Source organism: Trachemys scripta, chromosome 7 (assembly GCF_013100865.1).
Source record: "Trachemys scripta elegans isolate TJP31775 chromosome 7, CAS_Tse_1.0, whole genome shotgun sequence".
In the NCBI taxonomy this organism is placed as follows: Eukaryota; Metazoa; Chordata; order Testudines; family Emydidae; genus Trachemys; species Trachemys scripta.
The window spans coordinates 82055874-82076604 of record NC_048304.1 but is presented as its reverse complement, the minus strand read 5'-3'; the positions used below and the strand labels follow the sequence as shown (position 1 = coordinate 82076604).

General features: G+C 41.5%; 1 protein-coding gene across 5 annotated transcripts in view; it reads left to right on the top strand.

Annotated features, from left to right (window-relative positions):
- The window catches only part of HERC4 (HECT and RLD domain containing E3 ubiquitin protein ligase 4), an 86646-nt gene that overhangs the window by 34853 nt on the left and 31062 nt on the right, over window positions 1-20731 (top strand). For 4 of the 5 annotated variants that reach the window (XM_034775478.1, XM_034775476.1, XM_034775479.1 and 1 more), the window contains 5 exons: window positions 2502-2674; window positions 7627-7746; window positions 13932-14030; window positions 15860-16027; window positions 16198-16341. In XM_034775478.1, coding sequence (XP_034631369.1) covers window positions 2502-2674; window positions 7627-7746; window positions 13932-14030; window positions 15860-16027; window positions 16198-16341 — 704 coding nt within the window. The remainder of the gene's footprint in view (window positions 1-2501; window positions 2675-7626; window positions 7747-13931; window positions 14031-15859; window positions 16028-16197; window positions 16342-20731) is intronic. The other variant, XR_004646425.1, reaches the window with a different exon arrangement.

Sequence of the window (20731 nt, the reverse complement as noted above, 5' to 3'; positions counted from 1 at the left end):
TATGTCCTCTTCATACTCACGATTATCAGTAAAATTTAAATCTGCATAATCAGGTGTGTTTTCACTCATCTTCACTCTTCAAAGAATGTGGGGGAGGGGAAAGGGAGAGGCAGTTTGTTTTTCCAAGAAATCATATGCCTTCCCTCTCTTGTAGATAGTTGCTGTCGTGCTGGAAGAGTCATAGCTCACCTCTCTTGTCAAACAGCATCCCGTAGTCAGTTTCCAGGATTGCTAAAGAACAGACAGAAATCTTTGATTTACTTTGACAAAGCATTTTACCGTTTTCTTCAATAGGTCTCACCAGTGCTGCATAGAGGGATATTGCTTCCCTATTCTGAGCCAGGATATCTGTTCATGTACAGTCTAAAACCACTCTAGCTTTCTTACGCTGTTCCATTATAATGTCATATCCTGTTAGCTGTCTTTATTGCCTCAAGATCCTTTTCCTTTTAGACAGTACAGCTTTCACTATGTCTTCCCATAGCTGTTTGACATGTTTTTCCCCATAGATTTTCTGGCTTTAATTTATATTTGAATTATATCATATTTTATTTCCTCTGTTTATAACAAAACTGATTCCGTTAGAGTGTATTGTAATTAGGTAACTGTTTTTTTGTGCAGAGTTAATTTATAATGAAGGAATGTTCAAATTTAAAGACTTAAAGTGTTGTGCTAGGAACAGCTTGTTACTTCAAAGGTTTGCTGCACGCCCATCATGTTACAACCATTTCCGTAGAAGGAGGCAGTACTTTAGGGATAGCTCTATAGCTCCTCTCCCCTGACATTTTTCTGTCTCCATACGCATCTGCATACTGACAAACATGCAGCTCTTTTGGAATCCCCTCTGTCTGCCTATTCAATATGCTTACCTTGCTGCCTTTTTATCTCCTTTCAAAGCTGCCCCAGTGCAATAGATACTAGCATCCATATTTGCCACTAACTTCTATTTTTTTCCAAAATTCCTGGATTTAAAAAACCCCCCAGAACATTTCAGCATAATGTCCCTAATTTTAAGCCAAGTATCTGTAATTTCTTCTTCAAGTGATAGCACGTGTCCGTTCCACTGTAGATATGTGCATGTCTTGTAAACAGATGTCAGAGATTTTTTTTTCCCACAGCAGTACCTGTTGGGGTGGCTTGAGCCCCCGCTGTCACCACATGCCACTGCATGCTGGTATAAGAGAGCGGAACCCCCTCAACTCCTCTCAGTTCCTTCTGACTGCCTGTGACGGTTGTTGGAGCGATCTTGGTTGGGTTAACTCAAGTGCCTTCCCTCTCTCGTAGATAGTTGCAGTTATTGTTAGTTCTTAGATTTTTGTTTTCTTAGATAAATTAGTGTTATGTTTCAGGGGGTTTTTGGTGTCCTTTTGGACTGTTTGTCCTTTTTTTAGTACTGAGCTCAGTACTGGAAAGATGCCTTGCTCTCCAGGGTGTAAGTCCTGTGGGACTTGTTTTTGTTCAAAGCTGATGCTGGTTAGTGATTTCCCCATCTAACCTGGTTTAAGTGCATAGGTGAGACACGTTAGTGACAGGTGTCACATTTGCAAGGGCTTCAAATCCTGGTCAAAGAAGGACAGAGCAGCAAGGCGTAAGTGCTTGCTTATGAAAGCAGCACTGAGACTCCCCTTTGAAGGAGAGCACCCCAAATACTTCAGTGTCAGTACGGAGTGCTCCATCAAAAATATCTTAGGCTTCTCGATCACGATCACCGGTGCCAAAGAAGAGACGCAGATCTTCTTCAGGCTCAGTGTCTCGCCCATCAACCTTGGTACCAAGGCAAGACAGAGGCAAGAACTCTGCTGAGTGTGTGGCAAAGAGAGCTGCTAAAAGGGTTTTGTTGCCTCCTGAGCTGATGCCAGGTCTGTTGGGGCTGTCCCTTGAGAGACAGTTGAGAAACTTAGAGGGATATGCAGCTGCAAGGGACTTGCTCAGCCTTTCAGTACTAGTTTCACCAGCTCTCTGCCCCCCAGCTGTGGCCCTGGGGCTGGAGGAGCTGTCATCTTTCTTTCCCTGCCCTCCCTTCTGTCCCCCGCCCTGCAGCTCTGGGGTTGGAGAAGCTGTCAGCCCCCACCATAACCAGCAAGGCTTGAGGTGGGATCCAGGGACCACGTTTGTTATTGCCCAAGGTGCGCTATTGCGAAGGGCATTATAGTGGGGTCTACTGTACCAGCGTGTAGTGGCGTGTGTCAACAGAGCATGCTTAAGTCACCCCAATGGGTAATACTGAGGGGGGGAAATCTCCAACATCTGTGCAGGAGGCATGAGCCTACACACCTTGAAGAATAACAGCTATGGAAAGGTAGATAACCATTTCCAATTCTAAACAGTTTTCCTACACCAGTTCATTTCAGTAGAGATGAAAATTATGTTCCTATTTCTCCACCCTAATCTCTTTATAGCTTTCAATCTCTGGGAGGTATAATTTTTAGGAAGAAGGGCAGTATAACACTGAAAGATGTGATTATAAGTGTTACATGTATATGTTCACTCTTTATTGACAGAAAACTGGTGGTCTATACTTGAACCTCCATTGTTCCTCAAGATAGTGGAGCTGTACAAGGATGTTGTGGTCCACCTCCTGAAATTATACAAGATTGGTATCCCCAATTCTGAAAGAAGAATCTTTACCAGTTTTCTACACACTTCTCTCAAAGTTCTGGAAATTTTACATAGGGTATGTCCTGAGCTATTTTAAGCGGATTGTTGTTTCCAAATTGCTTATTTTGTTAACTGTTATGCAGTGTTAATTAAATCCCTTTTTATTTTGTAATCAGTGAAGGAATGAAAGTGCTCTGATTTAAGAATTCTTCTATGGATTGACACTATATAGTTTTCTTGTTAGCAATGCCTTCTGGATGTCTAAATCAGTGGAATACTAAATTTTAGTTTGGCGAGCATGTGGATGCTCTCATTGGGTAGGACAGTTATAAGTTTTCCTGGAAACGCAAATTGAATGGAGTAATTATATTTGAGAGAATACAGTAAAATACATTAGAAGACTCAAACTTTCATTTACCATAATAAAATTGAGACTATAAATTGATGTGCAGTTATTTTAAGCCTGCAGCTTAAAAAAAAAAAAAAGGACAGCATTGCTGAGAGAATTATGATTACTCCCTCCTATTCCCAGTTTATTTAAATGGAGTATTAGCATTGAAACTTAATCTTTAGTGACAATGAAGTTCTGAATGTTGACAAAAATGTTTTTCATAATTTGGAACCTTTATTTTGTTCACATTGCATGCCTGTGTAATTGCATTGTCTTATTAGTTATCATAGTCTTTCTTTCCCCCTTCCTTTAGTTCACTACTCTGTCATTGCATTTTGTCTTTATATGCTCTTTGGGGCAAGGAGTGTGTGCGGGTGTGTGTGTGTGTGTGGGTGGGTGCGCGTGCAACATCTACCGTATTCAGGCCTTGATCCTGTTTGGGCCATTTGTGCACTATGTATATTTAATAACAATTTAAAAAAATAAAATCCTAGAATATCAGGGTTGGAAGGGACCTCAGGAGGTTAGCTAGTCCAACCCCCGCTCAAAGCAGGACCAATCCCCAGACAGATTTTTGCCCCAGTTCCCTAAATGGCCCCCTCAAACTGACAACCCTGGGTTTAGCAGGCCAATGCTCAAACCACTGAGCTATATCATGAAATATTATGGGGCGTCAGTGCATGAGATTTGATGTGGAGAGCCAGTTGAATCATTAATTTCAAATATTATTAGCGGAGAGACCTACTTTTGAGGTGTGCCTGTACACTGCACCAAAGTCTGGAAACTTTCCAAAAAAGTTGAGACTCTTGGGGCAGTTTAGGCTTTGTCTCTAGCTGTGGGACATTCCAGGCGAAGTTATATATGGAAACAGGACTCTTGCCCATCCTTGATTCTTTACAGCTGCCAAAGCAGCAAGTTTGAACTTCTCTGGTCTCTGGACTTTCAATTCATCTGCCTCTTTTTGGTTTTCATCTTCCTGTTTTAGGCTGCTTTTAGTTTAATAGTTAATTGAACACAGTGATTAATGTTTTACATAAATCCTTAGGCAGATAAATGTTTTTCTTCCTTAGAAACTGTCCTCCTGACTCACCCAGTTGAGTTAATTTTCTGCGGTATTGACAGTACTTTGGAATAAGACTACATTTAAGGACTACCCTTCTTGTGGGGACAAGATGTCCATTACAGATCCCCCATAGGTAAAGCCTTTGTTGCTTGCTGAAGGATATTTACCCAGCAGAAGTTCCATGTATGATGTTCACTGTCCAGGCCTGCAGGAGCTGTGAATCTTTGTTGAAGTCCATGATAGTACAATTCTTAAAGCTTTCAGAGTAAATGGAGAGTTGGAACTATCTCTAGGTCTTCTAAGTTCCGATCTTGGGGTGAATCTAAGTCCAGTTATAAGAGGGTCTGAGAAGCCAAAGGTAGCATTGGGCTCAGCACCAAAACATGTTTTCTCGGAATCAAGAGTGAGAAAAGGAGATTGCAAAGTCCCACTTTTTTCCCCCTTGAGAGTAGCAGTTCCAGTAAAATTGGCACCAATTGGTGGAACTGTAAGATGCTGAAGTAGAGGTTCCTGCTCTTGGTGCTCCTAGTTCAGAGGGAAAAGTCTTTATTCGCAGTTCAGAAGGTTAAGTCTCCTCTCCTGGTACCAAGTAAAAGCTAATCTTCTCCAGTGAAGCTACCTTTCCTGGTTTGGTCTTTGTTCTCGAGGGAGGACATGGAGGACTATATTTACTCTTTCCCATTATAGGCTTCATAGTCTGTTCAGCTGAGTAGAAGCCCATCACCAAACACTCCCCATTTATGTCAGATCTGAGGGTTTCTGGAGTCTGCTTTGTTGCCATGTGAGATGGAGTTGAAGGCTTACTTTTGGGGTCCTTGGTTTCCTGCTTCTCAAATTAGACCTCCTTTCTGAGAGAGACGATCGCGTTGCTTAGTGGATAGAGTGCTGGACTTGGGGAAACCTGGGTTCTATTCTTGCCTTTCCCACTGGCCTGCTGGATGATATTGGGCAAGTCATATCACCTCTCTGTGCTTCAGTTTTCCCATCTGTAAAATTGTGAAGTGCTTTGAGATTTACTGGTGAAAAGTGTTATGTAAAAGCAAGGTGGTATTATTTGTTATGGAGTGAGGTAGCACAGGAGTGGAGATGACTTTCTAATGTTTTTCCATCATATGCACCTGAAAGGTCAACCTTGAAACCTGTTGAGGCATCTGTCTTTCCTGTTCCATGGTTGGTTAATGAATAATATATATAAAAGGTAGAGAATGTCCATAAGGAAGATGAAATACATGGAAGATGTTATGAAAGACATCTGTGTCTCCACCAGAAGATTTTAAACTCTTCCAAGACCTTTTCTCCAGAGTAGCAGGATTTTGAGCTTCCACTATTCATGGAAATTGTAGATGGTTTGACATGCTGGCACAGTCAGCCAGTGACTGTGCAAATTTATAAGTTCCTGGCATAATTGATTGGGACTTTATTATTGACACTCCTAAATTCTTGGAAGGCAGACCTATTGTACCAGGCTCCCCCTCAATAATTTGACCCCCCACACACACTTAAACTGATCGTCTTATGTTTGGGAAAGCAGTTCTGCAGTCATTGTTGAATTACTCCTGTCAAACTCACTTCTTTAGAGAGAGCTTAATGCTTTGTCAATCTCCCAATGACAGCAACGATATTCAAAGAAGAAAAATAAGTTGCTTACCTGTAATTGGATTTCTTTGAGTAAATGGTCAGTGCACAGTACAGGGCTTACTCTCCATTGCCACCACACCTCCTTTTATAACATTACCTAAAATATTCTGTAGCTTCAAGTGGAAGTCTTCACAGCCCCCAGTAGCCAAAGTTTTGCAGACGGTGGGGGGTATGTTTGGAGAGAGTGTGTTCTTATAAACTACTAAAACTTCAATTAAGGTGAATAAACATTTTTTTTTCTTTTGCTGCCTTCATTAACCCTTGGATCTGATCAGATCTCCATCTTCCCTTCTCAGATGTTCAGTGACCTTTAATCAGCACAGTGTTGCATCCCTTATGAGAACCATTGTACTCTGAGACCTCCAGAGTACATCTAGTTTTGGAGATCTTTACATCTTCAGTTCATGTTTTTTGATGTTATATTACTATTCTCTGTGAAAGAAGTGCAGTTTAAAAAATGGTAGTTTTTACTGCTGCACTGCCCCTTGTTGCTTCACAGGAAATTCCAGATTTCATAGAGCAGACTCTGTGCAGGGCATTAATTGGAATGGCAGACTAATGTTCAAAAAGACAGCCTGATTGAAATCTTTACAGCTGTGCTGTCTGTTTTGATTTCCATAATAAGAATATTACGAACACATGCCCTTAGTGGTTGCTTTAGATCTCTTCTAAAGTTATCTGCCTGTCCTTCTACTGTATTGCAGTATTACAGTGGTTTCATCTTTGGGACACAGAAAATGGAAGGAGGGGCAATAGAAGTTGGCCTTTTTAAAGCAATGATATGAATTCCTGAAGTATTTTCATCTTCTACATTCATGTCTTTCTAATCTTGGCTGGGTATATGTGTGTGGGGGTGGTCCTAGCTATACTGTAAGTAAAATCATGTTTTTGTAACATATTATCATCCTCTTATCTGTACTTCAGTCTTCCTAGATTACAGTAAATTTATATTGTATCTACATAGCAATTTCCTTCCTCCTCCATAAGACAGCCACACAGCAGCCAGGTGGGCATCCACACCTAGTATGCTGCAAAACTATGTTTGTATCAATAAATTCTGGAAAAATCTGGGTACCTATCCCATACTGGCTTAGTAGGGGATTAAGTACCAGGAGGAAATATACCCTACACAGGAGCAAGTAGGGCAGTATGCTATGGGATGTCCTGTTGACCAAAATCTGGAAGGAAGAAGTATCAGGCATTCTGGTTACACAGCCAGGTTTGGAGGATCCTGCCTGGGAGGCAAAATAACAACAATGTTTGCTTTTTAGGAAGAAAACCATGTACGACTAACAAGGGAGACTCCTAGTTAACCATAAGCATAGGTAGCTAAGCTTATGTGTTGATAAACGCTGTTCAAAGCAATTGTCATTAATTGGTTACAAACTAGGTTAAAAATTGCACTTCAGTCAGGGCCTTTAAACAAACAAAAAATAGTACTTGAATAGAGAGTTTTCTTCATCCACCACTCTTTCCTCTATCCTTGGACTTTTAAATGAGAAAATATGAGATGACCACCCAGAATGTGGTTTCTGGTGGATCTCACAAGGCTTCATTCACTCTTAAGTCTGCAGTAATTTAAAAATGACAGCACTGTGCAGTATGTAACTATATTTTGCAGCTATCGCTGTTCCATTTTTCTTGCAATTTCATGGGATTTCTGAATAATCTACATTTCAACCTCCCGTACGTCCTTTCTTCTGTTCTTGTGGGCATTGGACACCTTTAATATTTACTCTGTTGGGAAGGAAAACCACTTTCCTAGTTTTTGTTTGGTAAGGTATCCAAGTTCAGTTAGACTGACATAGCTTAAATTGTTTGTTTTTTAAAAAGACTTTTTATGTTTAAACATTAGAGACTAAGCAAACTTTTAGTAGCAAGTAATAATAATGAAAAATAAAAATAACGAAAAGTAAACAATTATACTTTTCTTCAGGTAAATGAGAGAGGAGGACAAATTATACAGTATGACAAATTTTACATTCATGAAATACAAGACTTGATAGACATCAGAAATGACTACATCAACTGGATCCAGCAGCAGGCATATGGAATGGTGAGTTTCCTGTTCCTTTGTGTTCCCTTTTAAACTATGACTGTAGCTTCCCTCTAGTCTTTGGGTATCTCTTGTTCTTTGTAAAATGCCTTCAAAAATCACGGTGGCTGAATGGTGATTGTGTTAATAAGGTATAAAATTGAACAACCTTAATTTTATATTAATGAAATTTTTAGTATAAAAAGAGCCCTTATTGGTCTAGTGCTTTATCTGCCCCAGGGCTTTCAAAGTCAGCTACACAAGCAATTGTTCAAACACCTCTCAAAAGGTAGTTGTTAATGAAAAACCAACATAGTATTTTGAATGGAGTTCTACAGGGATCTGCACTAGGCCTGATACTATTCAACATTTTCATTAATACATCTCTACCCCGATATAACACGAATTCGGATATAACGCGGTAAAGCAGTGCTCCGGGGGTGGGGTGGGGGGGCTGCGCACTCCGGCGGATCAAAGCAAGTTCGATATAACGCAGTTTCACCTATAACATAGTAAGCTTTTTTGGCTTCCGAGGACAGCGTTATATCGGGGTAGAGGTGTAAACTGTAAGTAAATATAAAATCATTGCTGATTTAAAACTTGTGGATGCCACAAAGATTGATGGAGTGGTAAATAATAACGAAGGCAGGGCAGTCACACGAGTGATCTGGATCACTTGGTAAAATGGACATATTCAAACAAACAAAATGTGCTTTAATAGTCAAAGACAAAGTCATCTTGGAACAAAGAATACAGACCATACCTACAGAATAGGGAACTGAATCCTGGAAAGCAGTGACTCTAAAAATGATTAAGGGGCCATAGTGGACAACCAACTGAACATGAGCTCCCAGTGCAACACTGTGTCAAAAAGGGTTAATGCAGTCCTTGGATGTGTAAACAGGAGGGGAATGGTGAGGAATATGCAGATGACTTGACCTCTGTATACAGCAATGGGGAGGCAGACATCTAGTTCAGGTATCCGTATTTTTAAGCATAATATTGCAAAATTAGAGAGAGTACATAAAAACCATAAAAATTATTTGAGGCCTGGGAAAAAATTCCTTGCGGTTAAGACTTAATGAACTCAAAAGGTTTAGACAATCAGAGAGAATAGTGAGAGGTGACTCGATTATAGTGTATAAGTACCTTCACAAAGACAAAATACTAGATACAGATCCTTTAACCTAGTGGGGAAAGACATCAAGAGCCATTGTATGTAAGTTAAAGCCAGACAAATTCAAATTAGAAATAAGGCACAGATCATGAAGGCGATTAACTTTTGGAACAAACTACCAAGGGAAGTGATATATTCTTCATCATTTGAAGCCTTCAAAATTGGTTGTCTTTCTGGATGAACTGCTTTAGTCCAACACAAATGATTGGGCTCATTATAGGGGTAACTGAGTGAAAGTCTGTGGCTTGTGCTATGCCAGAGGTCAGACTGGATGATCTATCTGTCCTTTCTGGTCTTAAAAATCTATGAACTTATTAAAACCTTCCCTTACAGGTATATGGTTTTTTTTATTATTTGACTGTCGAACCTATAACTGTAAGTCTGAGTTCTTCTCTTGTTAAAACTTTGGGGCATGACTGTTTTGCTCAGTTCCTTGGTGAAGTTTGAAAAAAATGCCAGTTAAAGCTCTGAGAAATACCACATTTTTGTCCATCACAAATCACTTTTTTGTATAAACTGCTTGAGGTGAAGATGTGTTCCAAGGAAGTGAATTTTGTTCTTACTTGACATATTGAGCCAGTAAGTGAGGGGGACATATCTTTTATTTTTTGCTTATGGAAAATCCTAACAGTCTGTTCATTTTGTTCCCACTTTGATTCTTTGGAGCATGGTCCAAATTAAAACAATTCTTTAGCACTGAGCTTCATACCAAAGAAATCCTTGATGGGCCTTTCAATGGGAATAATTATTCTGTCAGCACTTCTAATGTGGCTCTTATTCACTTAGTGCTATTTTCAGCATATGCATTGATGGTAGGGAGTTCCCCAGGATACAAGGCCTAACGGAGTGGGGTCCCAGTTTATGGCTATGGCTCCTACGCACTACAGTAATACAAATAATAACAGGGGCTTTTTTTAGCTGACTGTCCTAAGTCTGGCTTATTGATGGATGGACTGAATCCATTTCAGGTCATCCTTCCTGACTATTCTTTCATTCCTGTGTCATTCTTTTAAGGTACTTTGAGGGAGAAGTTTCACCCTGGTAAATTATTTCTCTTACTGGTAGCTGAAGATCTTCAATGGTGAAGAAGGAAATACAGTAAAGATTTCCCCCACAGTAAAGATTTCTTCAAAAGTTGATTAAATCTCTTCTCCTTTCTGTACAATCTCAACTTTTTGGGACCTGTTTTGTATTTATTAGAAGAGAATGTTCCTATCTTAGTCTCTTAACCCAATATGTGTATCTGTATTCTAGATCTCATTGCAGGTGCATTTTTTCACCCTTTTATCCAATTCAGATGAAACTTCTTCACTGGTAGATATGTTCTTTATTTTTGGCTCTACAGAGGTTTCCTGATCCAACTTTTGTTAGCCTCAGCATAGTAGGATTGTCATGCTTTTGTGATGGCTTGCTTGTTAGGTTTATGGGATTGATATTTTTTGCCGCTATTGCTTTCATTGGTTTCTGGGCTCAAATGCTCTATGAAAAGTTGAAAACCCTTGTTAGGTACTCTGTAGGCACATTCATTGTTGAGATTTTGAATATGAATTTCAGTGGAGAGGGGAGCCATCATGTGTCATGATTGCTTTTGGGTGGGGGGGGGGGGGGGGATTGTCAGTTGGTCCATAACACGATGGACATCATCTTTGTCATTTTTCTTTCCCTAAACTTTAAAGGACCTGATTCTAGAGATTTCAAGAGGACTTTTTTTTTTTTTTTTTTTTTTTTTTTTGGCATTGAGTCATTTGCCATGAGGTATTCTGTTGAGCTACATAGCTGGCAAGCTCTGGCAGATCAATTCAGTCACTTACTGGATGAACTTTAACACAGACCTTTATCTGGAAGCACTTTCTCTCTAGTCAGTATTCTAGCTCTGGGATCTACTTTTATTAATCAGCTAACTCTGGGAATAAAACTTTTTATATGTACAGTGGCTTGTTTGCTTCAGTTCTTCTTAGCTAAAATCTGATTGTAATATTCTTTTGTTAGACTTTAATTGAAAGTTTTAGTGGTTTTCCAGAATTCATTAGTACAGTTGTTTTTCACTTTTCTAGCGATGGAAGTGTTTGTCTTCTTAAAAATACCTTCTGGTGGTTCACTTGAGACCAAATGAAATGTTCTCTGAACACTAATAGCATATCGTATCATAGCTTCTATTTGGGAAACGCCGCTTGTCAACTCCTTGGGCTCTGTTCCAAGTCACTGGAAGAACTTTGCCAATGCCAGCCTTCAACCGTGAGGTAGACATGAGTTGGAAAAAGACCATTACAGTCTAATAATAAAATACTAATATAACGAGTTGTTTTAAAAGCAGTTAAGATTTTGTTTGAAGGACATTACTGTAGACTGAGTGATTAGGGAAAAAAATAACAGGTGCCATGTGTACACACAGCTTCACAAATGTGCACTTTCACATGCATTCTATTTGGAGAACTTCTAGGTAAGCTAGTGTTTCAGAGATGGTAAGGGGTGTGTGTGGGTGTGTGTGTGTGTGTGTGTGTGTTAAATAAACACCTTAGTAGTTATCATTTTGGCCATTAACTTTTATAAGTGAGGGATTCAGATATCCTGGTTCCTTGAGATTTTTCTTTATAGTACTGATTTTTTTTAAACTTCTTGGTGCTATTTAAATTTATTTTCTATTTTCTACCCTTGGGAAATCTGTCTTAGCATTCAACAGAGGATGACAGGGAAACATGCAGGAAAGAGCGAATTTAAGTGTTCCAGCAACATATGCCTCTTCTATCACTAAATTCCCCTCCAAGACCATCCAAAAAGTTGCACATTCTCTCTTAATCTTTGTGTACAATAAAGTAGTTACAGATTATGGAAACAAATGAGCATTTATCTAAACTCATGCTCTAAGTGGCTTTTGCACCTTGAAAATCAAAACATGTACTAACGCTTTGTTGCATTTAACATATATGGTATAACAACTTGAGAAAAGGGAAGAAGCAAAAAGCTTGCTTTTTACATAAAGACTCTTAGTGAGTAAGTAAGCATTATATGTAGAATGCCAGGATTTTAAAAATTGATAATATTACTGTTAATATAACATTTATAATACATTTCCCATAACTTAACATTTTATTATTTTAGTGCTGTCTATCCAAGAAAACTTTACTGGAGCACCGCATTTTAAAGACCCTAGATATAGTCATTAAAAGTATCTGGTTATAGTCTGTAGATTAATTCTAAATGCAAAAGTTTTATGTTTTTATTTGCTTCTCTAATTATTCAGTTTTTTAAAATACTGTAGTTAAATATTTTTGCTGGTTCAGAGAAGAATAATTAATGCAGACACTAATGCTGCTTTTTACTCTTAATTATTGCTACCTTTGTGCATTGCTGTCATAGGACATCAACCATGGATTAACTGAGGTAAGATTGGTTGTAATCTGGCTTCCTTTTCGGAGTGTAAGGAAATCAGAAATTTTGATTAAGCTCTAGTTCTGTCAAGGATTAATTTCAGAGTATTAGATGTAAGTAAGACTTTAAAATTTGTGTGAGTATAGTCAGAAAAATAGCTGCACAATTTTCTGAAGACATAAGTAATCAGGTTAGATATAGAAGTCATTGATGGAGTACAACTATAAGGCCTTGTGTACACTTCACAGTTTTGTTGGCAAAAGGCAGATTTTGCCGACAAAACAGTGGAGGTGCACATACTACAATGCTACTTTTCGCAACAAAACTCTCCCCTGTTTTGCCAACAAAATAAAATCACCTTGACGAGAAGCATAAAGCTTTTTGCAACAAAGTTAGAGCGACAAAACATCAGTGTAGTCACTGTGTTCCTTACATCGCTGTAACTGGCCTCCAGGAGGTATCCCACAATGCGCACCGTGACCGCTCTGCTCACTGTTTTGAATTCCACTGCCTCTCTCCAGCTACACAGGCATGCACCCGTCCCCTTTCAAAGCCCTAGGAAGTATTGAAATTCTTCAGCGTGGAGACCTCACATAGCTACAGCCCAGCTGAGCATGGCAGCTTCGGCAGCAAACTCACTCCTGTCTGGACGACGGGGGGGGGGGGGGGGGGTCATCTTCATCTGTTGGGAGAGGAGGCTGGGGGAGTACTCTGAGGGAATCACAGAATCAAAACGTTAACTCTGAATCCTGCTCTTCTTGGCACTAGGAACGTGGCAGGCAGGGCAGGCTGCTGCTTAGGGCAGTGGGGGGAAGGGGGAAGAGACTTAGGGAGGCAGGGTCTGATATCGAGGGTGTCCCCCCTCCCCCTGCCTCAGGATTCATTGCTTCTAGCTGCTGTCTGAACTTAGAGACAGCATGTCGACACATTCACTCCCCCCCCCCAACACACTCTCCCTCTCATATACACACTCGTCCTCTCTCACACTCTCCCAACACACACCTTTTCTCTCTCTCACCCTCTCCCCCCCGTCACCCTCCACCCCCCCACACACACATTTCAGTTGAAGAGCAGCTGGCAATCTAGTAGAATGCTCCTGGAACGATGAGATTGAGAAACCTGCATAATTTGATGCTGTACCTGCCCCATGAAGCATTGCAAACCCTTCCCAAAGCTACCCACTGTGCACTGCTCCCTGTCGATGCAAGAGCTGCTATTGTGGATGCACTCTGCCGACAGAATGAGCATAGTGTGGACATGCAACAGCGGTTTAATTGAAACGGTATGTTGGCATAACTTGCATTGACAAAACTCTGTAGTGTAGACAAGGCCTAAAAAACTTTTAAAACTGTAAGCAATGCAAGCTCAAACTAGGATCTGTAACCAAAACGCTTTCTAACCTCATACCTATATCAATAATAAAGATTTAGAAATGATCTAACTGTTTTGTTGATGAAACATAAGAGAATTCAAAAATCCACTCCCTTTCCCACAACAATATTAGCCCTGCACTGACAAGTAAAATCTTTTGTCAATAAGGCAGATATATTGAATGAGAGAGAATCATTTTTACAATCTCATTTTTTTTCTGACTATAACCACGCTTTTTAAGTACCATATGATAACTCTGTGCACTAATATTTTACTTTTTTTTTTCTAGCTAACAGAAAATCCAGTTACAATTTGCACATACCCTTTCGTGTTCGATGCACAGGCAAAAACTACGCTCTTGCAAACAGATGCTGTCTTACAAATGCAGGTAAAATGGTATTTCACTCTTTTTAAACGTCAGTTTTTTAAAATATCCAAAAAGGACTAAAATCTATTAAGTATTTTGAGATCAATTTTTTTTTCTTCCTACTTTTCTACAAGTAATTTGCATGATATAAATTTGGGGTAGTTTACTTTTCTCCCCCTTTTTAATGTTTTGAACCTGGTTGAAATTGTATTGTTTGGTAATCTGTGTAAATTGTTGTTATATATATATATATATATATATAACAATAATTTACACAGATTATATATATATATATATATATATATAAAAATTTTTTTTTTGGTAGCAATTTCTCTCCTTTCAGTAGCTAGGTGGCACTTTACTAGCCAACTGATTGCTTATCTCAAACTGTAATAGGTATGGTCTTACCTACATCTGCAATGCAATGGGAGAGAGTCAAGGCTTGGAAATTGTTTTAAATGTATTTTTTGTGGAAAGGTGGGACTGAATTTCTTAATCTGGAAAAATTGTTGCAATATGGAGATTGCATTTGAGCATCATTGGTTCTTTCCCTATTTGCTACCATCAAATTACATATTTGCTATTTTTAGTTATTTCAGTTTTGCATTTATCTGGGTAAAGCTAATTCATAAATATAATGGTTTGTAAAACGTACCCTATATTGTGTCCTTTTATTTCTAAGCATGAGTTATGTTCACCTAACCGTGTCATTTATGCATTGGAAGTCCACGTTTCTTATTTGTTGTCTTTGTTTCTATCTGAGCAACACTGAAACATGTGTGATGTGATGAACAATTGTTCAGCAATTGGTATTCTGTATAATACATACGTGCAGAGCTGTTGTAAAGGAGTCATGAATTATGAAAATCACATGTATAAAGGGGACAGAGTGAGTGAAGGAAAAATAAAAGCAAGCGACTGAAATAATAGTTCCAAACACTCTGACTACTTGAACTGCTCCCCGTCCTCCACATGCCCATTTTCATATTGCCTGTTTACAGTGATAAGAGCCTGTGTTTTGAAGCTGAAGATAGACGGGAAAGAGGCACTGTGCTTGTATGATATGCACTCCTGCTGAAAAATACTAATTCCTGTAATCACAATAAGTTGTTAAATACAATTTTAAATCTGTTTTCAAAGCTTGTATTCACCACTGATTCTCAAAAATCAGCAATTGTTACGTGAACAGAAAAATAAATGAAAATTCAATGAAAATGTTAATTCTATGCCTGTGCCCATTTACAGAGTAGATTGTTAGTGATCTCTTTTAGTAGATATTTGGCAAGCTTTAAAGAACTCTGTGCCTTAATTAGACTACTCATGACAGTATTTTGTTTAATATGATCTTTCATGTTAAGGAGGAGAAGGAAACAAGTGAAAAGATTGTTAGACCGTGGAAGAAAATACAACTCAAATGATACAAAACAGCTATAAGAAAAATATGAACAAATTTTACTCTGTGAAACCACTTCTTAATGCTCATTTATGCCAGATTAATATTTACCTCCTCAACCTCTATTTGCCAGTTGTTTTCAATAGACCTTCGATGGGTTGTAGTGTGTGTTTAGCTTTGTTTCTGCTATACAAAAGTTTTTAATTGTTAAAAACAGTAATTTAAGACTTATGGAACTGTTTAACAGCACTGTTAAATTTGTTGGTGCTAGTAGAAAGCATATTTGCTGAGGTTAGAGGGATGTTAAATGTTAAATGTATGTTAAATCTAAAATTGTAGCTCCCAGGTATGTTTGCTAAATAAATACATTGATAGAAGCTCTTAAATGTTGGCTTTTTCATGCACGCAATGTTAGTTATTATTACTATAACTAAGGCTTTTACTTGGTTTTCCCCAGATGGCTGTTGACCAGGCTCACAGACAGAATTTCTCATCTATTTTTCTCCCTGTATTTGAATCTGTCAATCCTTGTCTAATATTAGTGGTGCGCAGAGACAATATTGTAGGAGATGCTATGGAAGTCCTAAGGAAAACGAAGAATGTAGATTACAAGAAACCACTCAAGGTATAGCCAGTTTATACTGCTTAAATTCCCTTAATCTAACATTAAATCAGATCATAATTTTTATTTTAGTATCTGTTATACCCTAACAAATTCAGTATATTTTTAGATTAAATTTAATTTGTTTTGTATTTCTTTTTTATATTCTGTGCTAACTGAAGTGCCCATTTCAGGTTATTTTTGTAGGGGAAGAAGCTGTTGATGCAGGAGGTGTTCGCAAAGAATTTTTCTTGCTCATCATGAGAGAGTTGCTTGATCCCAAATATGGAATGTTTAGGTACTATGAAGAGTCCAGGCTCATCTGGTTCTCTGACAAGGTACGCTTTACTCTGCAGTGAATGAATCCTCTTTTGACTCATCGTGGACTGCACTAGGTTTCTAAGGAAATATTTCTAGAGAAGCTGAATAAAATGGCCACAGAGAAGATTCACTCCTTTCACCATTGGATTAAAATTCCCCCCTTCATCACATATTCTGCTAAGATTCTGCCATTCCCCACTAATTCTCCCACAATCCTGACAAGTATAGCAACCAAAAATGCCAGGAAATGTATGGTGGTACAAATAGCTGAAACTCCATAAAGCAGGATAGAAGAGAAAAGTAGGCAACATCATGTCTGACCGCTTCCTTTCCCTTATGTAGCCATGTCTACGGAGCTTATGTAGACAGTGAAGTCAAGAGACCTGGCTTCTGTTCCTGCTCTGTTTGTTAACTAAGTGTGTGAGCAAGTCACGAAAGCCCAAATTTTCAAGTGTTCACCAGTTTGTTGCCTCCGTTTTTGGATATACAAGTTGAGATCCAGTCACACCACAATAAAACATTAGCGTACCTTGTCTTTTGATAGTGGGTCTAGAGAGGTCAATAATGGACATGATATAAATTTTCCACTTAAAAATATAAGCTGTGACCCTAATTTTCTAAGGATTGAGTAATCAAATTTTAGTCCATTAAAAGCACTGTTCTATTGCAATACTTAAACACATTTGACACTGCAAGAACTCCCCAGAAGCTCAAAAAGTGCTGAGTGAAACAAACACATTCTTTGAGTGCTTGCTCATGTTGATTCCATTCTAGGTGTGTGTGCGCCCACGTGCACAGTTGTTGAAGATTTTTGCCTTAGCAGTATCTGTAGGGCTGGCTGTGGCGCTCTCTTGAGTGCCGTCCTCATGCATTGGTATATTAGGCACTGCTGGCCCTATACGCTCTCAGTTTCTTCTTACCGTCCCTGGTGGTTAGTCAGAGTGCCTCTTTCTCTTGCTTCGCAAGTGGCCAGTGTTTTTTTCCTACTCCTTGAACCTTGTGTTCCAACTGTAAATAATTTGTTTATAGTAGATTAGTTTAGCAAGTAGCTGGTAAGTACTGTCATTAGTCAGTTAGGATCCCAGTGTGGACTTTGACCCAGGCGGGGCATGCCCCAGTCTCTGGGTTTTAAGCCCTGCTCTGACTGCAACAGACCTATGCCTGTTAGTGACCCACTTGGTAGCTGTTTGAAGTGACTGGGGAAATCCCACGTTAAATAGAAGTGTCGCAGCTGTAAGAACTTCCGTCCCAGGACACAGAAAAAATGCGACATTCACTTGAGGGCCCACCTCATGGAGGCTGCTCTTTGCCCAGCCTCTGAGTCGGCCTGGCTGGACATAATGCCCAGCACTTTGGCCTTGGTGCATAGCGCACTGCTGGCATCGGACTCTTCCTGGCATTGATCCCCCTTTGCCGGTGCCCAAGAAGAAAACAAAGAAGAGGGACCTGACACTGAGCAAGTCAGATCGAGGGGCATTGCGCAAAGGACCCTACTTGGGTTGCCCACCTATGCCGGAGCTGCAAGGGGGGCACACCCTCAAGTGGACCTACTACTCCCCTAAGGGATCCGCCACCAACTCCAGGGAGCGATAGAAGACCCAGGCTGATTGGTGCAGTCAACGCACTCTCAGCTCCCGGTGCCCAAAGAGCAACAGACTCTCCCACCACAGCTGGCACTGCGTGCAGCGATGCATCTGGTGAAGGCTCCCTACGAGGGCAAACCAGCTGTGAACGCCTCCCAAAAGGTGAATGAGTGCCACCGGTCTCCAGAGCCAAGGCAGAGCCCTTTGTCGCTGCATCCTTGGTCTCCGTGTCAGCCCATGTCACTGGTTCGCCGTTGCAGGTCACCGGCACCGTGCTCATGGGCTCCACCCTCGCGCCGGGCCTCACCCAGAGGGAGGCACTAGTTGCCTTACAGTTGGCATGGGTTGTCTTCGTGCCAACGGTTACCGTCACCAAGACCTAGAGGACGCTCCCCAACACAGTGCCACTCCCCCTACTCCCGGCATTGGTCTGACCATTCGAGACGCCAGTCACCCCCAGTGATGGTGAGCCGCCATATTCAGGCATCGATGGTCGTGCCCTGCTCACCGGAGGAGGATTTCTCTGGCATGGAGAGGGAGTTTAGCCCCTCACCGAGACTGCACCATCATGACTGGGCTCCGGAAGTTTGCATACACCACAGCGATGCTGACCTGCCAGTGCAGTGGCCTCACTGGAACACTTTGGGTATGCCGGTTATGCTGATGCCCCCATCTCACCAGTCCTTGGTCACTGTATTGGACAAACCCCAATTGGCACCAGGTTTGGTTCAGGAAGCGCCGGTGGGCGCTGTGTTGGAGGGACAGATGCCCACCTTGATACCCCCTTCCCCTGTGGAGAATGATGCCCCGGGCCCTCCCCCAGTGGTTCAGTCATCTTCGTCCTCTCCCGACAAGGGGGTGGCGGGGCCCTCCCGTGCTAGCCCACCAGATGACTTTAAGGAGCACCAAGTCCTGCTCCAACAGGTGGCCACTAACTTAGGCCTTGAGGTGGAAGAGATAGCGGAGCAATTGGATAAGTTGTTCAGTGTGCTCTCCATGTCCACCCCCACATGTGTCGCAATCCTGGTGCATGAAGGGGTTCTGAACATTGCCAAAGCTCTCTGGCAAACCCCATCCTCCATCCCGCCCACTTCCAAGAGGGCCAAGAAAAAGTATTTTGTCCCTGCCAAGGTTCGAATACTTATATACCCACCCGCCCCTGGGGTCATTGGTCATGTCGGCGGCCAACAAAAAGGACCAACGGGCCTGCTAGTTCCACCCCCAAAAATGAGGCCAAGAGACTCGACCTTTTTGGAAGAAAAACTTACTCCAAGGCCAATCTCCAGGTCTGGGTAGTGAACCACCAGGCTCTTTTGGGGCATTATAATTTTAACTTGTGGGACTTCCCTCCATAAGTTTAAGGACTCCGTGCCCGAGGAAGTGGCCCAAGAGTTGGGGGCTCTTGTGGAGGAAGGTAGCATAGCAGCTCGGTGCTCCCTCCAGTTGGCCTTGGATGCGGCCAATTCAGTGGCCAGGGTGGTCGCCTCAGCGGTGGTCATGAGGCGTAGCTCCTGGCTTCCGACTACCGGTCTGTACCAGGAGATGCAGTCCTCCATACAAGATTTTTCGTTCAATGGAGTTGGACAGTTTTCTGATCAGATGAATGCAAAGCTGCAAGGTCTGAAGAATACTCGGGCCATCCTCTGTCCCCAGGGGATGCATACAACTCAGTCTGTGAGGAAGTCATTTCGGCAGCCTCGGCATGGATCTACGAGAAGAAGGGACGCTGGGTTCAGTCGCCATTGCCCTTCCTCCTCCTGTTCACAACTTGGCCCAGTGAAACACTATGGGGGCCAGAAGTGGGCGTTTTGAGGGTACACTCGAGAGCGACGCCCCAGTCACCTCCCTGGATTTTCCCCATCTTTTCCTCAACTGTCTCCATGGCTATCGTTTGGCCTGGTCGAGAGTCACCTCAGACCATTGGATGCTAGAAATTGTCGCTGGGCTACACTCCTCAGTTTTCGGCGTCCCTCTTCAGGGACCCTTCTCACGAGCAACTCATTGTTCAGGGGGTAAACAGTCTCCTACAACTGGGGGTGATGGAAGAGGTCCCTCGGGAGATGAGGGGGAAAGGTTTTTCCTCCTGCTATTTCCTGATCCCGAAGGCAAAATGGAGCCTGTGACCGATTCTGGACCTGCGACGACTCAACAAGTACCTCAAGAAGTTGAAGTTTTGCATGGTGGTGTTCCTGGCCTCCATCGTTCCTTCCCTGGATCCGGGAGACTGGTACGCCACTCTTGACTTGAAAAACGTTTATTTCCATACCTCTATCTTCCAAAGATGCAGACATTTCCTCCGTTTTTATGGTGGGCCAGCACCATTTCCAGTTCACAGTGCTCCCCTTTGGCCTCTCCTTGGTCCCATAGGTCTTTACAAAATGCATGGTCCCAGTAACTGCTTACCTGCGGTGTCAGGGGATCCAGGTCTATCCTTATCTCGACGATTGGCTCATCAAGGGCAGATCACAGGATCAAGTGCAGAGCAGCCTCAGTCTGGTGCAGTCCACATGCCACAACCTGGGCCTGTTAGTGAACAAAAATAAATCGACCCTCGTACAGTGCAATGGATAGAGTTTATCATGGCGGTTCTTGATTCCACACAGGCTAGGGCATTCTTTCCAGAGCCCCGTTTCCGAGTCATGTCAGATGTGAGGGGCCACCCGCTCACCACTGCCTGTACTTGCCTGCGGCTGCTAGGCCACATGGCTGCTTGTATTTATGTGGTCCGTCATGCCTGGCTCCACCTCTGGCTGCGGCAGGTGTGGTTGGCATTGGTCTAAATCCCCATCAGGCACGACAAGGTTCTCTGCTCGGTGTCCCTATC